Raw genomic sequence first — 24,234 nt, 5'->3', positions numbered from 1 at the left:
AATCTGGCCAAATATTTATCCGTACTTTACTGTCCATGTTGTCAAGAGTGAGATGTGTGTATATAAAAGGATATTCCCAGGATGACCAGATTGTATTCTGTTCTATATTGGTTTAAATCAAAACAAAAATATGATGCAATATGATAGAATTTCACACTGTTAAACAAAACCTTAATGTCTTTGTCATGAACAGTGAAAAGTCAGCAACTGAAGCAAACAGCAGAATTCAAGATTGGAACATTCAACATAAGAAATATAAACAGAAAAGAAGTGGAATCAGCAAAAGAATTAGAGAAGTATCATGATGAAATAATTGGTGTCACATAAACTAACAAGACAAAAACTGGTGAGAATATTCTAAATAACTACAATATATTATATTCAGACAATAATGATCAAGGAAGAAAAATGGAGTAGTTACAGTATTCAACACTAAACATAAGCATTTTCAAGAAAAGTAATGTGGACAAATAACAAACATAGAGAATTGTATAAGGAGACTTATTTGTGCCTATCATCCCAAAGATAGTTCTATTAAGAAAGAAGTGGATGAAATTTTTGAGTCATTAGAGATGGCAGCTGGCATAAAGAAAAAGATGGTCCTCACTGTAAATCTAAACACCAAAGAAATGAATACCTGATATATAATTATGTTAAAAAAATTTTGAGAAAGAGCAAAGCTAAAATAAATGGTATGATTTTGGTCCATGGTCAGAACATGGACCAGTCATCAGCAACATGTTATAACATAAAGATATGCAAATTCAGACAGAGAGAAAGCACAAGAAAAAAAAGTCTAATTTTTGGCTATACTACTGTTGATAGCAATATCTTCATGCTTGTTTGGGATATAAGCAAGGGCGGCTTGTCTATAGGGGCCTTAGGGGCCTAGCCCCACCTATATTTGTATAACTAGCCCAATAACTGCAGTTTTAAAAAATATGTTCCTTGTAATTATTTTTCCTTTGATCTATTTCCAACACGTTTTATTGTTTAATTAAAAAATTACTGTAGTATTTTGTGGCAATATTGTATAATGTGACTTAGTACGGTCTCTGGGACCAGCCACGGCTGACCCTATTTTATGTGTGTAGAACATAGGGCATGTGAGGCACGTACGCTAGCGATCGTGTTTGTTTACCGGGTGCAACGCTTATCTTGGGGGCCAGTTTAGTCTGGCCCAGTCACTGTGTTGGCACATAAGTACATGGCGCGCGATTCGTTGATTGTGAAGCACATGCACTAGCAATCATGTTTGTTTACCGGGCACAATGCTTATTTTGGAGCCCGTTTAGTCTAGCCGAATCACTGCGTTTGTACGTATGTGGTGCACAATTCTTTCATTGTCTTATTTATTCTCGTTGTTGATCTGTTTTATTGTTTTTAGTGTGTTTAATCATCGTTGTCATTTTTGTTATAATTTATTTTAAAATTTAAATTTTTATTACGTCCATAAACAATACATTTTAACTATGGACAAAATCGATAGTTTATTGGAAAAATGTTTCCCGTTATTAAGTCTAGAAGAAAAATTGGAAATCAAAAGACTTGGCGTATACCAACCCAAAGATATGCGTATTACTCAACAAGATGGTAAAAAAAAAAAAAAGAACATTTATGTAACTTGGTTTGACAAGAAATCATGGCTTAGTGTGAGTGATGAAAAAAAATCTTTGTTCTGTTTTTATTGTGTTTTGTTTGGTGGCAAGAGCTTGTGGACACTCAGTGGCAGTAAAGACCTAAAATATCTTTCCAAGCTAATACAAAAACACGAATCCAGTAAAATTCATATAATCAATGCGGTGCAATTTCAAATGTTTGGTAAAATTCCAGTATTAATGGAAGATAAGAACATCTTATCTTCCATTAATACTGGATATCGTCTTAATATAAAGAAATATAATGAATTAGTTGACAAAAAGATATACTTTATCGAGGATCATAGATTGCATAAAATTTTATGGTGTACGCGAACTGCTGTTAAGAGGACATGACGAAATCATCGATTCGAACAGGGCGGCCAGCTGGAGTCAAACCAGCACCTTTGGATTTCCGGTCCACTGCTCTAGTAGGTTGAGCTATGCTCGCAACTGCAAATCATTTGAGTTTTCGTATTATTAATAGGTTGAGCCCGTATATGTTACGTCCTACCAATTTTAAAAAATTAATAGCTCAATGCATCAGTGGATTCTGACTAAACATTATTGCAACAGAAATAATAACTATAAATCAATAATAGAACCCACTATATAAATATAAAAAAATTAAGTTGTTTTTGGCCCCTGGCTCCACCTGTTTCTATTGTCACCAGCCGCCACTGGATATAAGTATATACAAGGGGGGGGGGTTGAAATAGGAAGCGATTAACATTTAGTTTTGAGCAGAATAAAACTGAATACCACATCGTGAAGAAAGTTTTAAAAATAAGCATAAACTTGTCTATTTGAGTATACACTTCAGAGGTGAAGTAGACAAATATTGATCAATTGAAAATGATGACTAATTCAACAAGAGAAGCATGTGATAAAGTTGTCTGCAAGGATAAACAAACACAGAACTCATTAGTGGACTCAGAAAGTTAAAGAGGCAATCACAAAAAAAAAAGAAGGTATACTGAAAGTGCCTAGAAAATAATACAGCATGTGCTCTATATGAAAGCAAAGCAGTGTATAAAAGAAACTGAACAAAAGTCATGGGAAGACTAGTAAGAATATAGAAAATATAGTACAATATGAAAACTCTACATTATTACTAACTTCATATCAAAATTTTTCAACCAAATTATTCTGTTATTTGTCAGGACTCCAACATATTCAGATCATCTAATTTTGTCTTCTAAGGCATCTCTATCTGCATCAATCTAGCAAGATTTTGTTCTTCCACTGTATGTTTACACTGCCAAACTCCTACTTTTCTAATCTTTTTTCTCTCATTCTCTTTCAGTGACCATACCACCCTGAGATTAGCTCTGCTCACCCATTCCTGAATGCTAAATATGTGAAGTTTCTTCCTAATGGCTTTATTTTTAATATGATTCTGCCAATGATGCCATTTGTTCATTCCCAAAATTTTCCCCAGAACTCTCAAATCTGCAGTCCCTAGTCTTGATCAACTGTTTTTGCTTCTAACTCTCAGATCAATAAGTTAAAAAGTAGTTTGAATAATGATTTGTAAATAGCTACTTTAGTTTATGACCGAGAGTACAAGAACAACAACAGAAAATATTCAAAAGGAATGTAAACAGGAGTACATATAAACCTAATGGAATGGCAGCTGCAATAGATGATATTCAACCATAAATGCTCAGATGTGGAGGTATAAAAGTTTTACAGCGACTTAACTGCATAATTCAGAAGGCCTGGTCAAAGGATAAGATAATGGATGACTGGAATAGGGATCTCTCATAGTATCCATCTATAAAAAGGGAAATGCAACCATATACAAGAATCACAGAGAAAATTTCCTGCTTAGTGTTCCAGGTAAGAGAAAAATGGTGGAAGAGACTCTTGGAGAAAAACAAGCTAGGTTCAGCCATTTTAAATGTTAAATAAGTTTTAAATGTTATAATGTCTCATTAAAACATTTTAAATGTTTAAATGAGACATTATATGGAGCAATACATAGTCTATATATCTGAGCTGTAAGTCAACGGGTAGAAATGAAAGAAGTAGAGGAAGACTGATGTAAAATCAGGTATAAGGAATGGGTGCACACCATTTCCAATATTATTCACCTATACAGATCACATTATGAAAGCAAGGAGTATTAAACCTAATATTAAAACTGGATATGTTAATTGCAGCTGTTATTCTATGCAAACAATGTTCAAGGCTACAAAATTCCTTAACTGAATAACTGATGTAAAATATTTGGCATGAAGATTGGTAATAAAATTACAAAGACTATGAAAACAGGAAAGAAAATTGAAAATTTCAGCTGCATCCTGAATGGAAAAGTTATAGAATAGGTAAAACATTCTGGTTTGTTAGGTAATATCATCTATTCGTTTTTATTCATTCTGCAAATGTGTCACTGATTTTTACTCTTATGGTATTATTTTCATATGCATTATCAGCTAATTTTATTAATAATGGAGATGATTCAGTTTTAAACTAATATTTCAGAGTGTTTATTTCTTTTTACTAGATCAAAGGTTTTTTTCACAAATCTATGAACAGGATATGAGTATTTATGTTGGATTATCTCTGTTTATCAATTAGCTATTTTAAAGTGAAGACTAAACCACTGCATGAGTGACCCTTTCTAAATCCATTTTCGTCAACTGGTAAATGATTTTCTATGCAGTAGTTTATTTTTCATTTTAATATTGCTCTATGTACATCTGTATTCCAAATCTAAACAGACTTATTCCCAGAGGCAGATCAAGTGGGTATCAGATCTCATGGCGATCAGTAGCTCTGAGCTCCACTGTATATGGAACAAGAAGTGGTAAATAACATCAATACTTCAAAAACAATTGATGAATTTGCTAGAGGAAATATCAAGGAAAAAATTTAACTTTTTACTTTAACTTAAATATATTTCTTTCTTTTTTTCTCAAAATATTTCATTATTTTTTGAAATTTTAATTTTTATAGCTTTTATATATTTTATGCATGATGTTATAGAGAAAAATTAACTGCAATGCTTTTAAATAAAATTATTAAATCACATATGTGTACGTTTAATTTTTTGTTATAGTGAAGCCCTAGTTCTCTTTGTAGCATATACATATATGAACGCTTTTTTTAGGGGTCCCATAAATTTTACCACCAGGGTCCCCAGCTGGCTTAATCCACCCCTGCTTCTTCTTCTTTTCGGCCATTTTCTGTCCACTGCTGGAAGAAGGCCTCCTCCAGTTCTTTCCACCTTTCTCTGTTCTTGACAATGGTTGACCAATTTTCCCCAACAAAATTTGACGATTCATCACTCCACCTTCTTTTAGGATGTCCTTGGCTTCGTTTCCCTTCTTTTGGAATCCAGTTCATTACTATAGTGGTCCATCACTCATCTTCTCTTCTGGATAGATGTCTGGCCCATTTTCATTTTAGTTGCTTGTGGTGAAGAATGATGTCAGTGATGCGAGTCTGGCTTCTTATCCAGGAGTTTTGCTTTTTATCTTTTAATGTGATGCCTAGAATCAACCTCTCCATCTTTCTTTGAGTTGTTGTTAATTTATTTGCCAGTGCTTTTGTTAGCGACCAAGTTTCACAACCATATGAGATGACTGGAAGTATACACTGGTTAAACGTCTTCCTTTTTAAACAGAATGGGACATCATTGTTTTGAAAAATGCTTTTCAATTTTCTGAATGCACTCCATGCAAGTTGAACTCTCCTATTTATTTCCTTTTGGAGTCCACAGTTTAGATCAATGAGATGACCTAAGTATATATATGAAGAGACTCTTTCCAAGGAATTGTTTTTCTATTATTATGTTTTTTGGTGTTACAAAATGATTAAACATGATTTCAATTTTTTTTCTCCGTTTATTTTTAGACTGACTTTTCTGCTTTCATGATATAGGTCTTCATCATCATCATAACACTAATTATGGGTATAGACCATATTGGTCTGTTCTGGTCTCATTATCCATCCAATATCCTTTTTTGAGGGTCTACCTTGGCTTCTCTTTCCAATTGACTTATATTTTAGTATTTGTTTAGGATTCGGGTGTTGGCCATTCGGTTTACATGTTCAATCCATTTTTGTTTATAATTGTTTGTTTAGTTTTTCTTCTATTGATTTTGTTTTTAGTTCTTTTAAAATGTCTTCGTTCCTTTTTTGATCTAATAACATGTATTTTGCAGTTCTTCTCTTCTATCACTTTATTAAGGTCTTCTGGAGTGTTTGCAAAAATTATGATATCATCCGCATATCTTAGGTGTGTTAAGTTTCTGTTATTAATTTTTATACCAAGGTTTGTCCAGTTTATATTATTTCTGCTTATTTCTCTATAATTTGAACATTTTGATTTATCTGCTATTTTTGATTGAAAATAGGCAGTATAAGAAGTTTCTGATTATGGCTCCAGATTAAAAAATTTTACTTTCTATATCTAATAGCTTCTTAGTACTTCCTAGTAATTCTAAGCCAGCATATGGAAATAAGACCATATTTATTCCATCACTTTTTTCTCCTCCTGTTATATAATCAGTTATATATATATATATATAAAATCAGTTATATATATATATATATATATATATATATATATATATATATATATATATATATATATATATATATATATATATATATATATATATATTATCATTATTACCCAAGACCTCATGGAGTCAAAGACTCATCTGGGAGGTCCTTTTATCACACACACATATCCTTGTGTGTGAGATAAAATTCTTCATTAAGCATACATATATATATATATATATATATATGCTTAATGAAGAACAACTGCATGAGGAATATACAGCTCAGGCTAGTAAAGTAATTAATATTGTAAGGAGATGAAAATTAGATTAAGGAGACTAGTGCTGCAATCCAAGGAATTTTCACACTATGTGATGAGTAGAAGGAAAAATGAGTGTGGATAGATTACCTTAATGGATGAGATAGATACAGTTAGGCTATTTAATAACTACTTTATTAGAATGTGTTCCATCCTTGTACAGCAAGCTTTATTCTAGTAGGATAAGGAGTGGTGAAGTGTTAGAAGTGAATAAAAAGAAGGTATTCTGAATACTGAGTACACTAAATATCAGTAAGGCAACCAGATGGAATTTTGCCACATTTTAAGGGAATGTGCTAGGACAAACTGCAAAGGTTGTGAAGACATCTCAGAGAATTGCTGCAATATTAAGGAAAACAATGACCACAAAAAATAAAAGGTTGGTGATTCCATTATATAAAGCTTTGATCAGAGCACATCTGGATTTCTGTGCTCAGATTTGGTCACGAGGATATGAGGGAAATGAATTAACCTTGGAGGGTATAGATGGATAACAAAATATCAGGATTGTACAATATTGATTATAATAGACTGAAGGTATGCTGACTGCAGAGTTTGGTGGATAGAAGAAAACAGGAGGATATGATTGAGACATTTAACTGTTGAAATATTATCGGATTAACACTGGGGAGAATTTTCATATGGTAGAACAGTGAGAAGAAACAAGGACAAGGGACCATCCCTGGAAGTTGCAAAAGGAAGGAGTGAGTAAAAGGGTAAGAAGTAAGTTTTTTGCACGGAGAGTAGTAGGTGCATGGAATGTATTGCCTGAGAAGATGATGAAAGTGCAAATAGTGGATGAGACTAAGGAATGGTACAATAGACTTTGTATGAGTAGTTTTGAACTCCCAAGATGAGTCTTGTGATTCCAAGGAGGTCAAGAAAATAATAATAATTTCAGCCCTCTTTCTGGCCAGGTGTATTTATGCCCTTCTTTATGCCTATAAATTGATGTGGTTCCTCATAATTTCCCACAAAGTAAATGGTTTGTTTATTTGTTTGTTTGTTTGTAAAGGAAATTCTTCACATTCTTCTTCTTCATTTTTTTGTATAGCATAAACACCGAATACTGATATGTTTAATTTTTTAAAAATCTTTATTACTATTATTATTACATGGGAAACTCCATGGAGTCTGTAAACTCATTGATGAAGGCCCTAAATATTATGCCAAGTACTACCTAATATTTGTGCAATATTTATCATACTTTGCTTTGAGCATATTCACAGTTAAGGCACCCAGAACACTCTGACAACCTATTCCATTCATTGATCACTCTCCAAGCTAAAAAATGTTGTCCTTACATCCTTGCTAAACAAACTTGTGCTCAATTTCCAAGGATGGCTCATCTTTGAAAAATTTCCTGTGTATTAATCCTCTAAAAACCTTTAAGTAATTTGTATGTTTCAATCACATCACTCCTTTTCTGCCTATCAATTTCTGTAATCCATAAATCTTTAACCTATCCTCACAAGGTGCATTCTACAGTCTGATACCATCTTAGTTACATGCCTCTGGATCCTATTCACCTCGTCCTCATCCCCAAGAAATCCAGGTGACCAGATCTGTGCACAGTAGTCAAGATGGTGTCCTATCAAGGCCATATAAGTAGATATAAAATAACCTGCCTATCTCTGTTCATCAAGGTGTCTTTCAGTAACCAAGTAATACGATGAGCTGTTTCAGCCAATTTTGCAATACCTCCTCTAAACTACAACTCCCTATCCACCAAAATCTCCAAATTTCTGGCATCATCAATTTCCTGGAGTGCAGTTCCATCAATATGGTACACAGCTGGTAATCTTTTCACCCCAAAATGTATAACCTTACACTCTGCCACATTAAACTGACATCCATTCTCCTTTGCTAATACTGCTAGTTTATTTAAATTATTATCATACAAAATTTTAACAATAATTTTTTTTTTGCTTTTGTTCTATCCAATTTTGCATTGTTGGCCAACAACTCAATATTTCCTCTCAGATCATTTCCTATATTGTTAATGTATAAATTAAACAGTAGTGGTTCAAGTACAGAGCTCTGCATCATGCCATTTACAGGTCTTCTATTGGACTCTACTCCTGAATAAACTATTGTCTGATATCTCTCCATCAACCACCCTCTTATCTACTTCACCAATTTATATCCATCCCCATCTGCTGCAATTTATTTATCAGAATTCCATCTGATAAATAAATTTGCAAAGTCCAGCAGTATCGATGTATACCCATTAATTTTATTCAACTCAAGCTAGCACTGTACTATAAAAGGTGAGCAAGTTATTAAGGCATGACCTAAGCTTCCAAAACCACACTGTCTCCCAATAGGACACTCAGGATTTAATCTTCGGGGGGGGGGGGGGGGGTGAGTAGACAATTTGAGAATACACACTACACATCGCATACAACCTATGACTGAGCATCTGCAATGATCGCTAATTCATAAGTAATATAGAAATAGAAGACACGACACAACATAAATTTAAAAAAAAAAAGAATTTTAATTAGGAAAAGATTTTTGGAAAATTTTCTAGTGTTTTCCCCTTTTGGGGGGGCATGCCCCCTTCCCCCTCTGGGTGCACCACTGCTGTCTCCTACTTATAGTATCCTATTCTTGTCTACACATTCCTGATTTTTCCCTTAACCAACTTCTCCAATACCTAAATTAAAAATAACAAGAATTTATATTCTTGTTAATTCTTTATCCAAAATTTAAGCAAAAAAGTTTTCATGTGAAGTTTTTCATGGCTAGGCTATAAAAAACTTCTCATCAGGTCTCATCAGTGGGAACCAGATTCAGAAGTTGAGCTATAAACTTCTCCAATACCTTGACCACCACTCTTGAGATGCTGATTGGTCGATAATTTGCTATCTGTCTTGGAGTCTCCTTTATCAGTGGAACTATTCTCCTCCTCTTTCCCTCTACTCCTGAGACCAATATCCATTTGATTTTTGCTGATCTACCCATTGAAAAATAAGTCACATTACCAAGGAACCTGATGTGCATTTCATCATATGATAAGAGCTTTTCTTTATTATGAGAAGATGGATGTAATGCATTTTTTTTTTTTCACACGTGAAAGGCAGAAGAGACACTATAACAAACAAATGCCATGTGTTTTACCACACAACCGAATAACTATTGCTGTCTAGTTCATTATGCATAAATTTGCATCAGTGAAAATACTAAGTAATGTAATATACTTACTAATGATTTATTATGATTTAGAGAAACAGAAATTGATTCTATATCTCATTAAAAATGGATATTGGGTTATTTCAGCTCATTATATTATTCAATAAAGTATTGTATTCCAATTATTCAATTAAAGTAAAGTATTCAATTTATTCAATAAATGAAATAGTTCATTCTTATAGGCTTCATTTAGAAAATACTTTATTTGACCAGGCAAAATGTTTCTTATTCTTAAAAACATTAATATCTTGTTATATACTGTCATGTTGCAAACAAAAGTGAATGCTACCATGAAGATTTTTATCCTTTTGCCTAAAGAAAACCATATTTATTTTCTTGAATGCTTTTCCTCCTGAATTATATTCACAAATTATTATTGTTATGTAAAAAATAATAATTATTATTAATAATAACTGTTAGAACCAGTTTTTTTTTATCACTGAACTCATAGTCAAATATTCATTATAAACAATCATTATTTTTTTTATTATTATTTCTTATTACGCTTTGCTAAATATGTCTCAAAAGAATTCATAAAATAGTTCATCTTAATTTCCAGATATACTCTTCAAGAAATGTGCTGGATTCTATGACAGTCTCATACAATCAAGATTTCATTTCTATTAACCAATTTCTTCCTATGTATTATGTTAGCAAAAAAAATTTTTTTTCTTGAAAATATAAAAGATGTAAGTGAAATAAAATTTGGAAATACTATCTGTTATCATTCTTTATATTATTTTACTTTTGCTACCATTTGGTTAACAAGTCCACAGTAACTTTTTCTTACTTCTAACAAACAAAATCTTGTTTTAAATTTCACTGCTGCTACTTATTTTTAATCAATATATTTAAATTAGAAAATAAAAAGCGCACAATGCAAGAAATGTAATTTCTTTTTTATCAGCAGATTTTTCATTTGTTTATTCAAAAAATAATTGAGATGATTGTAATCATATGCAATAATATTCATTTCAGTCCAGTTCTTATTTCGCATAAATATCAGATTACCTTTGACTTAAAGATTCAGTTAATCATATAAACCATTAAAAATGAAAGTATCACACCAAAGTAAATAAGTCATGAACAATAAAAATATTCTTAAGTAACAAATGTTATGATACTTCCTAGAATATTCCAGTGATTGGTTGCTCTTTCACTAAAAAAATATTGAAGGCGAGTTAGCTGATCTTCTACGGAGGTAGCAGAAGTTTTTTCCTCCCAGAAACTTGAGTTTTTCATCCATACAGGCAAATAGGCAATGAGAACAAATGCAATTTACAGACAAAAAATACTGTTGGTGGTGATTGGCAGTAGATGGCATTGAGTAGTTGTGTGTAGCAGGAGAATTAAGTAGTAGGCGAGATAGTTAGATGTACATAGTGGAGTAGAGTGCCTTCCTGCAATGAGTCCTTGGAGGTGTCAAGTAATAATAATAAATAATATGTTGCTCAACTATTTGCATTAAAGAAAAAATCTCTTTTTGGCAACTTCTATCTGGGCCTAAATTCAGAAAAAAAAAAAAAGTACCGAGTTGGTATATTATTATTATATTATTATCAACAGACCTTCATGGAGTAAAGAGACTCATTGTGGGAGGTCCCATTCTCACATGCACAGCTCATCACACCTCAACTTAAATGCATTTACTGTCCCTGCACTCGCCACATTCAGGCAATGCATTCCAATCACCCACCACTCTCAATGCAAAAAAATCTACAACTCACACCCACCTTATACAGCTTCCAGGGATAGCCCTCTTGTTCTCCCCGTCTCCAGATATTCTATGAAAAATCTCATCCATACTAATCTGGTAATTACCCCTTACCAACTTATACATCTCGATCATGTCTTGCCTCTTACTTCTATATATTCTATAGGCTCTGTAATTTGCATTCTCTGAATTTGTTCTTTGGTAAGAGGGAATTCTCCTTGTAGTTGTGTCATTGGATAATTGCAATGGGCAATTATCCAATGACACAATTATCCTTTGTAGATAATTGGATAATTATCCAATTATCTACAAAGGGCTTTTTTCTTTTTGCCAACAAGTGAGAAATTTTAAAGGAAGCAATGGTAGCATTTTTATTCTTATCTACCTGTCTAATGAAAACTGGTTACTGGGTAGAAAATCTTGATTTGAGTTGATCAATTTTTCTTTTTTCTAAGCTCAGATTTAGGTAGATGACTAACGTCAAAAGAGCTGTGATTGCACTTGAAATGCCATTAGAAGTTGTATTTCTTTATCACTGATACAATACCATTGCACAATAAGCAAAAACATTTCTCTTTACTCTGGATAAAACAATAGCCTACTTCCCAATCGTTGTTGAATTTATAGATTCGTTGTTTTTTATTTGGATTACTTTTTGGGGCAAAATTTTTAAACACAAGAAAACAATGTATGGTGAAGGCGTGTCGATAACACCGGTGAAGTGGTGACACATCCCTCAAACACATGGTTGCTAGTAGACTAAATACATAAAACACATGCATAAAATTGGCCCTAGTAACATTCACACTCAGACAGAGGAATTACAAAATGTTTGTAATATAACATAAATGTTAACATTTTATACGATTTCAAGTTTTCCAGTTTTAATTTTATTTTTTCCTTATTTAATAATTGACAGCAGTTGCATGCAAATAGCTCTGCAGTTGCATTTGTGCCCACGGGCGCAGGTTTGAGAAACACTGATCTATGATGTATTTGGAGGGAGAGCTGGTTAAGAAAAATGTTTAGGGTGTTGGGAGAGTAATGAAAATTATCAGGAATTCTGGAAGGTTGGTGGACAATTTCTGTTAAATCATTATTATAATTATGTATCTCTGTTATGTATTATGTCTATTACGTACTGATAACAGTTGGGTGCTTCTTTTCAATTGGGTCTGTAATGATGGAGAAGGGAAGTCAGTCAGAATTGTGGATGTTCAAATCACCAAGAAGAATTATCTCGCTGCAAAGGGGATTCCAGGTCCGATAAATTTTGGCATGGGATATCAGACCAGATAATTATGCTGGAATCCATTATGATGTCTATTATGGTTGCCAGTAAAATAATGTTTTCATAAAAATATTTATAATTTTTGTGAAAACTTTATATATGGTGGGGAGTAGGCTAATAGGTCTGTAGCTTTTAATTTCTTCCTTATTGCCCTTTTTAAAAATTATTAGAAACGAATTGTTCCAAATTTTTCGGAATTTTTCTCTGTTTTAGGTATTTATTAAAGAGTTTAGCCAGCTGTTTGATGACAGGGCTACCTCCCAGTTTTAAGAAGTCTACCATAATTCCATCTTCGCCTGGGGGCCTTTCCATTCTTCATTTCTAGAAGTGCCATTTCCAATTCGACTTGTAAGATCTCAGGGACACCGTGTTCTTCCTCAATCGAGTTATCCATAAACGATTCTTGGATGTCACTGTCTTCATAGAGTTCAGTATAAAATTCCTGAATTCTTTTGATTATTGCATCTCTATTTTTTATAAGTTCACCATTTTTTCCTCTTACAGCAACTATTTTCTTTGTTCCAACTGATAATGTTCATCTTAGGACCTTCATATTACTATTGTTTTCTATTGTTTCTTTAATTTTCCTAGTATTATATGATCTAAGTTCATGTTTCATCCTTTTACGTATAGTTTTACAAATTTCCACATATTCTATTTTATTGGTGTCATTCAAATCTCTTTTCATATCTCTTCTTTTCTTCATCAGATCTAAGCTTTCCTATCATAGTTTTTCCACTCTTTGGTGCCTTTTTACACCTCCTATTTCTAGTGCACAATTCAAGATAGATTTTGTTAATATTTCATTAGCATCATCGATGGTAGTAGCTGTGTTTAGCTTTTTTAGTTCATTGTTCAGTGATTCTCTATAACATCTTTTATTGTGGTAGAGGTTTTGTAGATTCACTAAATTGGACTTTTTTCTTATGAGCTTATTCCGTTCCCATTTTTTGTTGATCCATACTTTTGCCCTTACTAGTCTGTGGTCACTTGCTGTATTAAATCTATTAAGTACTTCGGTATTGTTTATTATATATCTTCTGTTGGAGAGAATGAAGTCTTTCATTGTAAGTTTGTCCATTTGGGCTTCTCCAAGTCCATTTTTGGTTGATTTTCTTCTTGAAAAAGCTGTTCATAATAAAGAGGTTATTTTTTCTATGAATTCAATAAGTCTTTCTCCTCTTTCATTCCTATGTCCAAATCCAAATTTACTGATGGAGTCCAGATGGTCATCTCTGCTTCTAATCTTGGCATTAAAGTCACCCATTATAATTATGTAGAATTTTTTAGAATTATTTAATGTGGATTCTAATGTTTCATAGAAATCTTCTATCTCTTCATCTGGATGGTCCATAATTGGGGCATATATTTGTGTAATTTTCAGTTGGTTTTGTATGAAGAGACTTAGTTCAGCTATTCTTGATGTTATTTTATTAACAAACAGGACATTGTCCTTGATTGTTTTATTTATTAGGAATCCTACACCACCAGTCACATTCACAGTGGTAGAGTAGATGTCCATCTTTTAATCACATGAGAGTTTCTTCTTTCCTTCTTATCTCTGAAAGGCCCACAACATCCTATTTTATATGGCCCGATTCCTTCATCAGTTCTTCCAATCTATCATCATCCCACAGAGATCTTCAGTTATGGTCCTACTAATATCCTTCTATCATTGTGCACTGTAGGTGGACTCATTGTAGCTAGTGGAGATATACACACACACACGTTTAAAAAAAAATCCAACAAAACACCAAAATGTTAAATAAAAAAATTCCAGACTAACATTCAAGGTCTCTATTCTAATATCAATGAAGTGCAGCATTACCACCTAGAAGCATTCAATTCCAATATGTTATCCCACCGCTGATCCTCAAGTGGCATTCTTTGCAACTACGAGGGTGGTCTGAAGAGTTCTCAGTCCTTGACCATAGATGGAAACACTATTGGCAAGATTTGTTTTTTCTAAGTTGGTACATCTGTCATAAGCATCCATGTGAAATTGCAAGTCATTCTATCAAGTAATTTGTTTTATACAGCTGTCTGAAGCAAAAGTGTAGTCTGTATCCCTTGAAATGGATAAAATTGATTATCGTGCGATTATAAATTTCTTCGTAAAAGAAGGATTGACACCAAAAGAAATTCATTTAAAAAAAAAATTCAGCTAATGCCTTTTTATTCCCATATAGGGAGTAGGTGAGCCCGTTTTAGCACTATCTAACTTTTGGAGACTGAATGGGCAGTTCAATCTTAACTGGTACTCAATCAGAGACAGCTGGCCAAAGGCTATCACTAATCAGGCGGCACTCTGTGAAGAGAGACGGCTCAACAAGTGTTGCCATCTCATGGTCCCTAACACATTATATTTAATGTCTGAAAATAGTCTGGGTTCTACAGTCGATTTTCTTGAGTTTACGGGAGAAAAAGCCTGCTTGCCCATGTCAGAGATCAACTAACTCGGAAACCGGTCGAAAAAAGACAGAAAAATTTCCTCTAGTTGTCGACTAGATTTAAAACAAAGTCTTCCTTCATGCGGTCAAGCGCTGAGGTCTGCAAATGCCACATCCACTGAGCTACAAAGGCGCTTTTAAAAAAAATTTTAAAAAAATCAGCCAATGCCTTTTTTTTTTCCGTATATGGAGTAGGCGAGGCCATTTTAGCCCTATCTAACTTTTGGAGGCTGAGTGGGCAGTTCAATCTCCACTGGTCACTGGTCAGAAATTCATTTAAAGTTCATAAAAGTTTAGCATTCTTCTCCTTCATTTTCGACAATTAAGAAATGGACTGCTGAGTTTAAATGTGAGCATACCAGCCTTGAAGATGATCCACGTGAAAGACGTCCAAAAAGTGTAACAACATCAGAAATCATTGATCGAGTGCACGATATGGTATTGGATCACTGGCGAATCAAAGTGAGTGAGATTGCTGTGACTACAGGCATTTCAAAAGAACGTGTAAGATATATTTTGCATGAAAATTGCATATGAAAAGGCTTTGTGCAAGATGGGTGACACATTTGCTTACAGATCAAAAACGCACTCGCATGAAAATCTCTGAACAGTGCATGGATTGTTTTAACAAGAATAAAACTGACTTCATGCATCGATTTATTACTATCGATGAGACTTGGATTCACCATTACATACAAGAATCTAAACAGGAGTCAAAACAGTGGACAGAAGCCGGTTGTTCAGCACCAAAGAAGACAAGGTTGATTCCATCAGCAAGAAAGGTCATGGCATCGATGTTTTGGGATGCAAAAGGCATTTTGTTTATTAATTATCTTGAAAAGAGTAAAACAATAACAGGAGAATATTATTCCGATCTTCTAACCAGACTAGACAAAAAAATTCATGAGAAAAGACCCAGTTTGCAGAAGAAAAAAATCATCTTTCATCAGGACAATGCACCTGCCCACAAAGGTGTTTTGGCAATGGGAAAATTAAGGGATCTGCACTATGAATTGTTGGAACATCCACCCAATTCTCCAGATTTGGCTCCCTCTCACTTCTATCTCTTCCCAAAACTAAAACTCTCCTCGCTGGTCAGAGTTCTTCTTTAAATCAACAGGTGATTGCAGCTGTAGAAGGGTATTTTGCAGATCTTACTGAGAACCACTACAGGAATGGGATAATGGTGCTGGAGCATCACTGGAATAAATGTATTAGTCTTAAGGAAGATTATGTTGAAAAATAAAAATAATTTTGAAATTATAAATTCGTTTTTTAATTGTTAGGCCGAGGACTTTTCAGACCACCCTCTTAATATATAAATTGAACAATGGTCCCAAAACCGACCTCTGCAGTACACCACTAGTGACCTCCATCCCACTTCCCACGAAACTCTCTCTCTAGTACCTTCATCACAACTCCTGATATACAGATTGGCCTATAATTTATAGCCACAGTCTTATCACCATCTTTATGTAGTGGAACAATTTTACCTTCTTTCCACTCCCTTGGAAACTGTGCTGTTGTAAGACTCTTATTAAACAGGCATGTCAATGCTACTACCAATTCTCTGGAACACTCCCTTAAGACACGTGATGATGTATCATCAAATCCTACTGCCATATTGACATCAAGGTTATTTATTTCCTCAAACACCTCCTGCTCACGCACAATTAAGCCATCCTCTCCTATGTCCTCTACACTTAAGTTCCTCATGATTTCACCCTAATGAGATGAAACATCCTTATAAATTGATCACTGAATACCTCAACAATATCTTCTGCAGCAGTTAATTCTACTTTAATTCTAGAATTCTTCCTTCTACTTGCCACATATCTAAAAAAAAAAACTCTTGCGTTTTTTTTTGTCAGATTTACTGAGTCATTCTCCTGGCTTATATTTTATACTCTTCATGTAACTGATTACTACCATTATTCATCTTGTATTGACTTCAAAGTGTCTTCTTCTTCCAGATTTCATGCTTAAGCTCCTCATTCATCCGTTTTACACTTAATTTATTCAGCCTTTTGACCTTTGGAATACATTCACACATTGATCTTATGTATTTCTTTATCAGTTCCCAAGCAGTATTTATTTCCTTACCACTCAACTCCTCATTCCATGCAATAACTCCAAGCTTGTCATAATCACATATATCCTTTCCCCACAGAAGTCTGCATATGGCTAGCCACAACCCAAGTGATCACTTCACGATCACTCTCACCAACTGGAAGAAAGTGCAAAATCCCACTCACAATTACATCCTCTGATGAAATGATCAGATCTAAAACTCTCGACCCTCTCATGCCCTCCTGCTGCCTGAGATAGTTGTCTCTCAAGAATTCAAGAAATTAATTTTCCTTATTCCAAAATTGTCTCTTCATTCAATCTACACTGCCATAATTAAAATCATCCATAATAATTCCCTTTTCTTTGTTCACTAACCCAAATTGTTTATGCATTTCTTTATCACTGCCCTTCACATTCCCTGGCCTATAGAAACATCCAACTAAATATGTCTTCCTTCAACCTCCACCTCACACCATCATAACCACTGCCACTATTCACCTCTTTCATGTCTACCTTATGTGGACATAATTCCCCGTCTATCATTAGCAATACTCCCCTTCCCTTCTTGTCCTTTCTATCCTCACGAAAAACACTGTATCCACCTATTTCTATTCCCATTAGGATATATTTTCACTCAACCATGTTTCATTTATTCCAATGATTTTGGAGCTACTCGGCAGTAAGGAATGATGGCGGATTCAGCTGCAGTCGCAAGTGACGTATTGCCATTTAAGAACTCTATTATAAGCAATATCAGAAGGGACTTTGTGGCATGCAGTACTTGCGGCATGTATGCGTCTCGGGAATTGGAGATGTGGCTTGTGAAAGAGAGCGGAGAGCGTATGTGTGCAAAATGCAGGCAGTGGGAGGAAATAAGTGCATTTGAAATATCAGTATCCGACCTTGTTGCTCCAGGAACGGGGAATGAATGTAGGAAGACAAGTAGTGTGATAGGAGAGAATGAAAAAAATAGTTGATAGTGTGGAAGGCGTGAGTGACTGTGAAAGTTTAGGAGATGGTTTTGTTTGGAAGAGTTAATTTAGATTAAGAGTAACTGACCTGCAGATGGAGATAGATGAGTTGAAAGAGGAGGTGGAATGTCTTGTGAATGAGAGCAGAAGTATGAACGATAAGATTAGGAGAATGAAAGAGATAAATGCAAGCCAAATCAGAGTAGGGGAGAGAGAATTTTGGGAGCGTTAGAAGAGGAGAGAAAGGAAACAGTAGAAGAGAGGGAATGAGTGAGAGGTATGGGGGTGCTGCTAGAAGAGGAGAGAATGGAAACAGTACAAGAGAGGGAATGAGAGAGGGGTATGGGAATGCTAGCAGACGAGAGGATGGAAACAGTAAGAGAGATGGAATGAGAGAGGGATATGGAAGTGCTAGAAGAGGAGAATGGAAACAGTAGGAGAGATGGAATGAGAGAGAGGTATGGGAATGCTAGAAGACGAGAGGATGGAAACAGTAGGAGAGACAGAATGAGAGAGGGATATGGAAGTGCTAAAAGTGGAGAAAATGGAAACAGTTGGAGAGAGGGAATAAGAGAGATGTATGAGAGTGCTAGAAGAGGAGAGAATGGAAACAGTTAGGAGAGAGAGAGGTATGGGAATGCTAGAAGAGAGAATAGCAGTAGAGGAGAGGGAATGAGAAACACCTATGGGAATGAAAGAAGAGGAGAAAATGGAAACAATAGGAGAGAGGGAATGGTAAGAGGTATAATGTATGGCGACTCAATGATTCGTGGTGTTCAAGATAGGATGCATGAAGAGTGTTTGCTAGGAGGAACAATAGAAAGGGTGGCTATGGCAATTAAGAGAGGTAAAAGGGTGGATGAGATGACTGTGATGATAGGAACAAATGACTTGAGTGGTAATGTAAGTCGGGCAGCGAAGATATGAGATTTTTGCTTGAGACTGTACGGAAGAAGACAGAAAGAGGAAAAATAGTGTGCGTGTTGCCTAGGTATGATAATGATGAGCTGAGCAGAAGAGCGGTGATATTGAATGGCATAATAGCGAGAATGTGTGACAAGAGAGGATTGGTATATGTGGATGCTTGGAGTGCATTTGAGGAAAGAGAAGAATTGTATGTGAGAGACCGCTTACATTTGAATGAGGAAAGACATAGGCATCTGGAGCAATTGCTGTTCTGAACGAGTCAGTGTGTCCCAGGGAGGATGATAGCAGGGGTGGCCTCTTGTGGGAATGGACACTTGGGAGAAGGGAAACAACATCAGGTAACTGAAATGTAAATTTCTGTGCCTCTGAAATGCAGATTTCAGAGGCACAGAAGCATTTCTGTGCCTCTGAAATGCAAATCAATACAATATACAAAATTTGCCTATTAAGGGACATCCCTAGTACAGAGACACCAGTTATTCCTGTGATTAAATATTGAAACATAAATTATATACATTCAGCCACATACTAAAATTGTGAAAACATGAAAGTTGTTTTCAGGCATACCTTAGGGAAGATATTCCTGTTCTTTAAAATTTAAAATTTTAAAGAACAGGAAAAACTGAAGATATTTAAAATTTTTTTTTTACTATAAATTTGATAGGACAACGTTGGTAGATATAAACTCATAACCACTCTTAAATAAATAATAAAGAGGAATCAAACTCACAAGAATAATAATTTATATAAAGAATATAAAGCATTAAAGTAGATTAAAAAAGGGAATAAAATAAAGATAAAAATATATGGATATTAAAAAAAAAGAAAAAAAAAAAGAAGAATATATACTCTGTGACTGTTTCAACTAGGAGTCATCTTCAGAGGAATGAGGGAAAATAAATTAGTATTTAGTATATAGCTGAGCCAGCCTTGTTTTGTCAAGTGGTCAGTGTATCCACTCACCAGCCAAGAGGCTGTGGGTTCGAATCCTGCCACAGGCATGGATGTTTGTGATTGTCCTATTAACCAATTACCATGTGTACTGCTGTGACCTGTGTCCTGGTGCAGTATGACCTATATTGTCTTGGCACCATAAAAATCAATTTTTTTTTTTAAAGTATATAGCTGAATATATATCATTTATGTTTTAGTATATAATCACAGGAATAACCAGTGTTTCTATACCAAGGATGTCCTTTAAGAATATAGGCAAATTTGCTATAGTGATTTGTATATATTAAATAAAAATTCTATCTAAATACCAAAGTAAAAGAAAAGCAGCATGAAAGAAACAGTGTTACAAGGGTGTGTAGACATCTCAGGGCATCAAAAGAACAAGCCAAGTCATTACCAAATGAATGATGAGCAAATGGAGTTGGAGGAAACAAGAGATCCTAAATAGCTGTATAAGGATGGTGTAAATAAGTCGGTGGGAATCAGATTTTTTAAATGGAAGGTGGTGAATGATTGATTGCATTGCCTGTGAGTGTAGTGGCTGCGGAGAATGTGAATATTTAAGGCGCAATATAACAAGCTGTATATGTATGACAGAGGACCCTCCCACAATTAGTCTTTGATTCCATGGAGGTCCAAAGATAATAAATACTTGACGTAAATAAGTACTTGTTTTACTACGTCTGAAATAAGTACTATTGCTACTATGGAAACACAGAAAGGTGGTTGGAAATACATATAGCAACAACGTGAATCCTTAAAAAAAAAAAAAAGGCAGTATTATTCAAGTATAATAAGTATGTATACAACTATATAAAATAGATATCAATTAGAATAATAAAGAAATAATAAGACCAAAACTTCACATGATATTATACACACAATATTCTTCTGGTTACTAAAATACAACTTCTTTACATAGGAGTACTATGTGAATTTTAAAATAATAATAATATTGTGTTGAAAGGGTACCATAACTTATAATTTAAAGTATATTGTGGTGGACATCCTATATAAGAGTCATGATGATCTACAAGTATATTAAAGTGGAGGGCTAAAAACTAATCAGAAATAGTTAGTTGCCATTATATTCAGAATATTGGCAGGTCAATAAAAGTTAATAAAAAGCCGCCCCAAAAAAATCAAATGTAGAAAAAGATTACCTTGCCATTTGTTGGTGGCTCTTGAATATATATGGCACTCATGACTTCATTTATTTTTTATACACTGAATAAAGCACAAGATAAAGAAAATGTGACATAACAATGCAGACGTTTTTTGATTAGTGTGTGCACAAGTGTATTTGTGAATTATATTCTCAACCACAGATTCTGCTGAGACAATGGCTACTGTGCATAACACAGAATATACAAGTTAACATGACCGAGTTATATTAACTCTCGACAAATGAATTAAATTAGCTTGCAAAGACGAATTACACACTAAAGGCAAGGAAAGCACGAATACTCATCCGAAACGGTTACACAAAAAATTACGAATATCTGTGCGGTTCCACTTCTTGATGGAATAGATATTTTGACAGCCTACTCTCCTGCTTCCGTCAGGTTCTAAGGGACATCAAAGCTTATTCACATCCAGCATAAATCTGACAACGGTATTCTAAAATGAGCAGTAAAACTGGCCTGTAGGAAATTTTTTGTTTAGGAACGATGGAAGTTTCTGTGACTGTAGTTATATATGTAGCAATTTCATATCAATCAATCGCAATTTTTTTTTTTCATGGTTCGCACATTAAACTGCATCGTTAGCAGCTTTGCTGAATAGAAATCACACATTGATATCGAGGAACGCGAAAACATCGCTATACTGAAGAAAACGGCAACAGGCAGAGAAGCAGATAAAAGCGCCTCCATATTGCAGTTAGATGAACGACGGAACTTGCGCCCTTCGAGTGGATGAAATCTGAGTTCGCTCACGTCATTACGAGAGAAATCTCTATGGGATTTTCAATTGAATATGACTTATCCGATCTCATAAAAAAGTGTTTTCTTCCTTTTTTTTTTTTCTTTTTCGTTCAAAACGGCAAGAGAACACAACCAATTAGCAGAATAAAAATAAAATGTAAGAACAATTGCAGATGGTGGCGTAATGTACTGTATATGAGAGACTATGCAGTGTTAGCAGTGGACACTAGTGTTTTCCCAAGTACCAGAAGCGGCCCGTTCGTGAGTAATCAGATTTGCTGAGGCACTAAGCTATACAAAACCCAGAGACCCCCTATTATTTTAAATTACATCAGCTGGTCTTTTTTTATTTTTTATTTGAGCCCCCGGCAGATTGCGAGGCCCTAAGCTGTAGCTTTTTTTTTTAACTTATACGCAAATCCGGCACTGGTGGTTTGGTATAGATTCCACAAGGTGTTGGATTGCATCTACGTCTAGAGCATACAGTCATTCACCAAACTGTCCATTAACGGGCTCAGATTTCACAGAAGAGTACTTTGCTCCTGGATCTGTTTTTCTAACATGTCCAGTACATTCTAAATGGGATTTGGATCTAGTCTTTGTGGTGGCTAGGGAAGATAGCCACCACAAAGACCAGATCATGCTCACTGAACCACTGCTGAACAATCTTGTGCAATGGACAGTAGCTTTGATGTGCATGAAACAATCGTCACCTGTTAGATAAAAAAAAAAAAGTCAACATTGCAGGATGGACTTAATTGGCAACGATGTTGAGATTTTCCTTGGAAGACACCCGATCTTCCAGCAATATCACCCGTTCTGTACCAACAGAACAAGCGCCACACCATGATGCCACCTCCAGAACCTTGCGTTGTGTTTGCAAGGCAAGCTCGGTTCGTTGTTTCATGGGGTTCTAGTCAAACTCTCACAGTACAGAAAAAGATGTACTATGATTGGTCGGACCACATGATGACTTGTTTCAAGTGTCTAGTGACGTTTTTTCCTGACAACACCATAGTAGACGAATTTTGCAGTGCTTCGCAGAAATCAATGGTTTCCATATAGGCATGACCAATCTCCTTCAATTCCCTGAGCATTGAATCGGTGAGATATGGGTCGGAAACATCCTTCATTAACCTTCATACCACCCTAGATGTATATATACGTACAGCAAAACCTGGATATAATGCATATAGTCTGTTGAAAGAACAGTGATAAGAGTGCAAGTCGGCAGTCATATCCATTATGGTCAGGGCCGATTCTATCATTAGGCGAACGTAGGCAATTGCCTAGGGACGATTGCCTACGTTCTAACACTTCAGGGCTTATGTTTGTGTGAGTATGACAAAATATATATAGAGAGAGGCAATGTAAAGGGCCGCCTAAATTTTCTTTTCTTAGGGGCATCAGATACTCTCGGACCGGGCCTGACCTTTGAAATGATGAGATTTCCAGTGGAATATTATATTAGTGGAGTTATATTACAAGACACTGATGAGGCGCTAGGGAGTTGGCACAATAGTGGATAGTAGTTTAATGTTCAACTATCACATAGTAAAAGTTTCAAATACAACTCAGAGGACAATTGCGATGTTGAAGTGAAGTATGCACATACAACAATGTGTTTGTCTTTCTTGAAACCATAATTCCCATGTATTCCATTCATGGTTGTGCTGGGAAGACAGCAGAAAAACATCTTTTATTCCTTTCCAACTGGTGCAAAGACTTTCCTTCAATGATAATCTCATTTCCCCCTAGGACAGTTTTCCTGATGCCACATCTGGAAACATGTCTCGCCTTTTTGCATTTATGGCACCATATCTATCTGTAAGGTGCTGTAAAAGCAAATCAGTAAGTTCAGGACACATCAGGGTGTCCCGTACTTCTTAGTGCAGTTTTGATCTTTAACCGCTTCAAAAGTATCGCAGTTACAGAGTTGCAATAAAAATCATTTGAAAATACGTATAACTATTAGAATTTTTGATGCATGAATATTATTTCATTACATTTTTCTTAGCTTTTTTAGACTAGTGTGATTGAAGATGACAAATATTGAAGAAAAAGTCAATTGCGTCCTGTAGCTTGTTGAACTCAAGTCCATTACTGCAGTAAGAAGAAAATTCTCTGTCCATTATAATAAGGAGACTCCCCACAGAAATTTAATTAATAACCGGATGAAAAAATTCACAGCACCAGAGATGACAAAATAACTTCAAACTTCACTTGTGAATTACAAACAGCTCTCAAATTCTGTCTCTCAAATACA

General features: G+C 34.9%; 1 protein-coding gene across 1 annotated transcript in view; it reads right to left on the bottom strand.

The window, feature by feature from the left end:
- The window catches only part of LOC150098009 (spliceosome-associated protein CWC27 homolog), a 243,340-nt gene extending 221,407 nt beyond the window's left edge, over window positions 1-21,933 (bottom strand). The window contains exon 1 of the mRNA XM_090406212.1: window positions 21,207-21,933. Within this exon, the coding sequence (XP_090262338.1) occupies window positions 21,207-21,248 (42 nt within the window). The 5' untranslated portion in view covers window positions 21,249-21,933. The remainder of the gene's footprint in view (window positions 1-21,206) is intronic.
- Between the last annotated feature and the right edge of the window lie 2,301 nt (window positions 21,934-24,234).

The sequence above is a fragment of the Typopeltis vanoorti genome, chromosome 16, assembly GCF_054136105.1.
Source record: "Typopeltis vanoorti isolate ZY-2024b chromosome 16, IOZ_Tvanoo_1.0, whole genome shotgun sequence".
Classification (NCBI taxonomy): Eukaryota; Metazoa; Arthropoda; class Arachnida; order Uropygi; family Thelyphonidae; genus Typopeltis; species Typopeltis vanoorti.
Note: the sequence above shows the minus strand (reverse complement) of the source record. Positions and strands in the feature narration are given on the sequence as shown.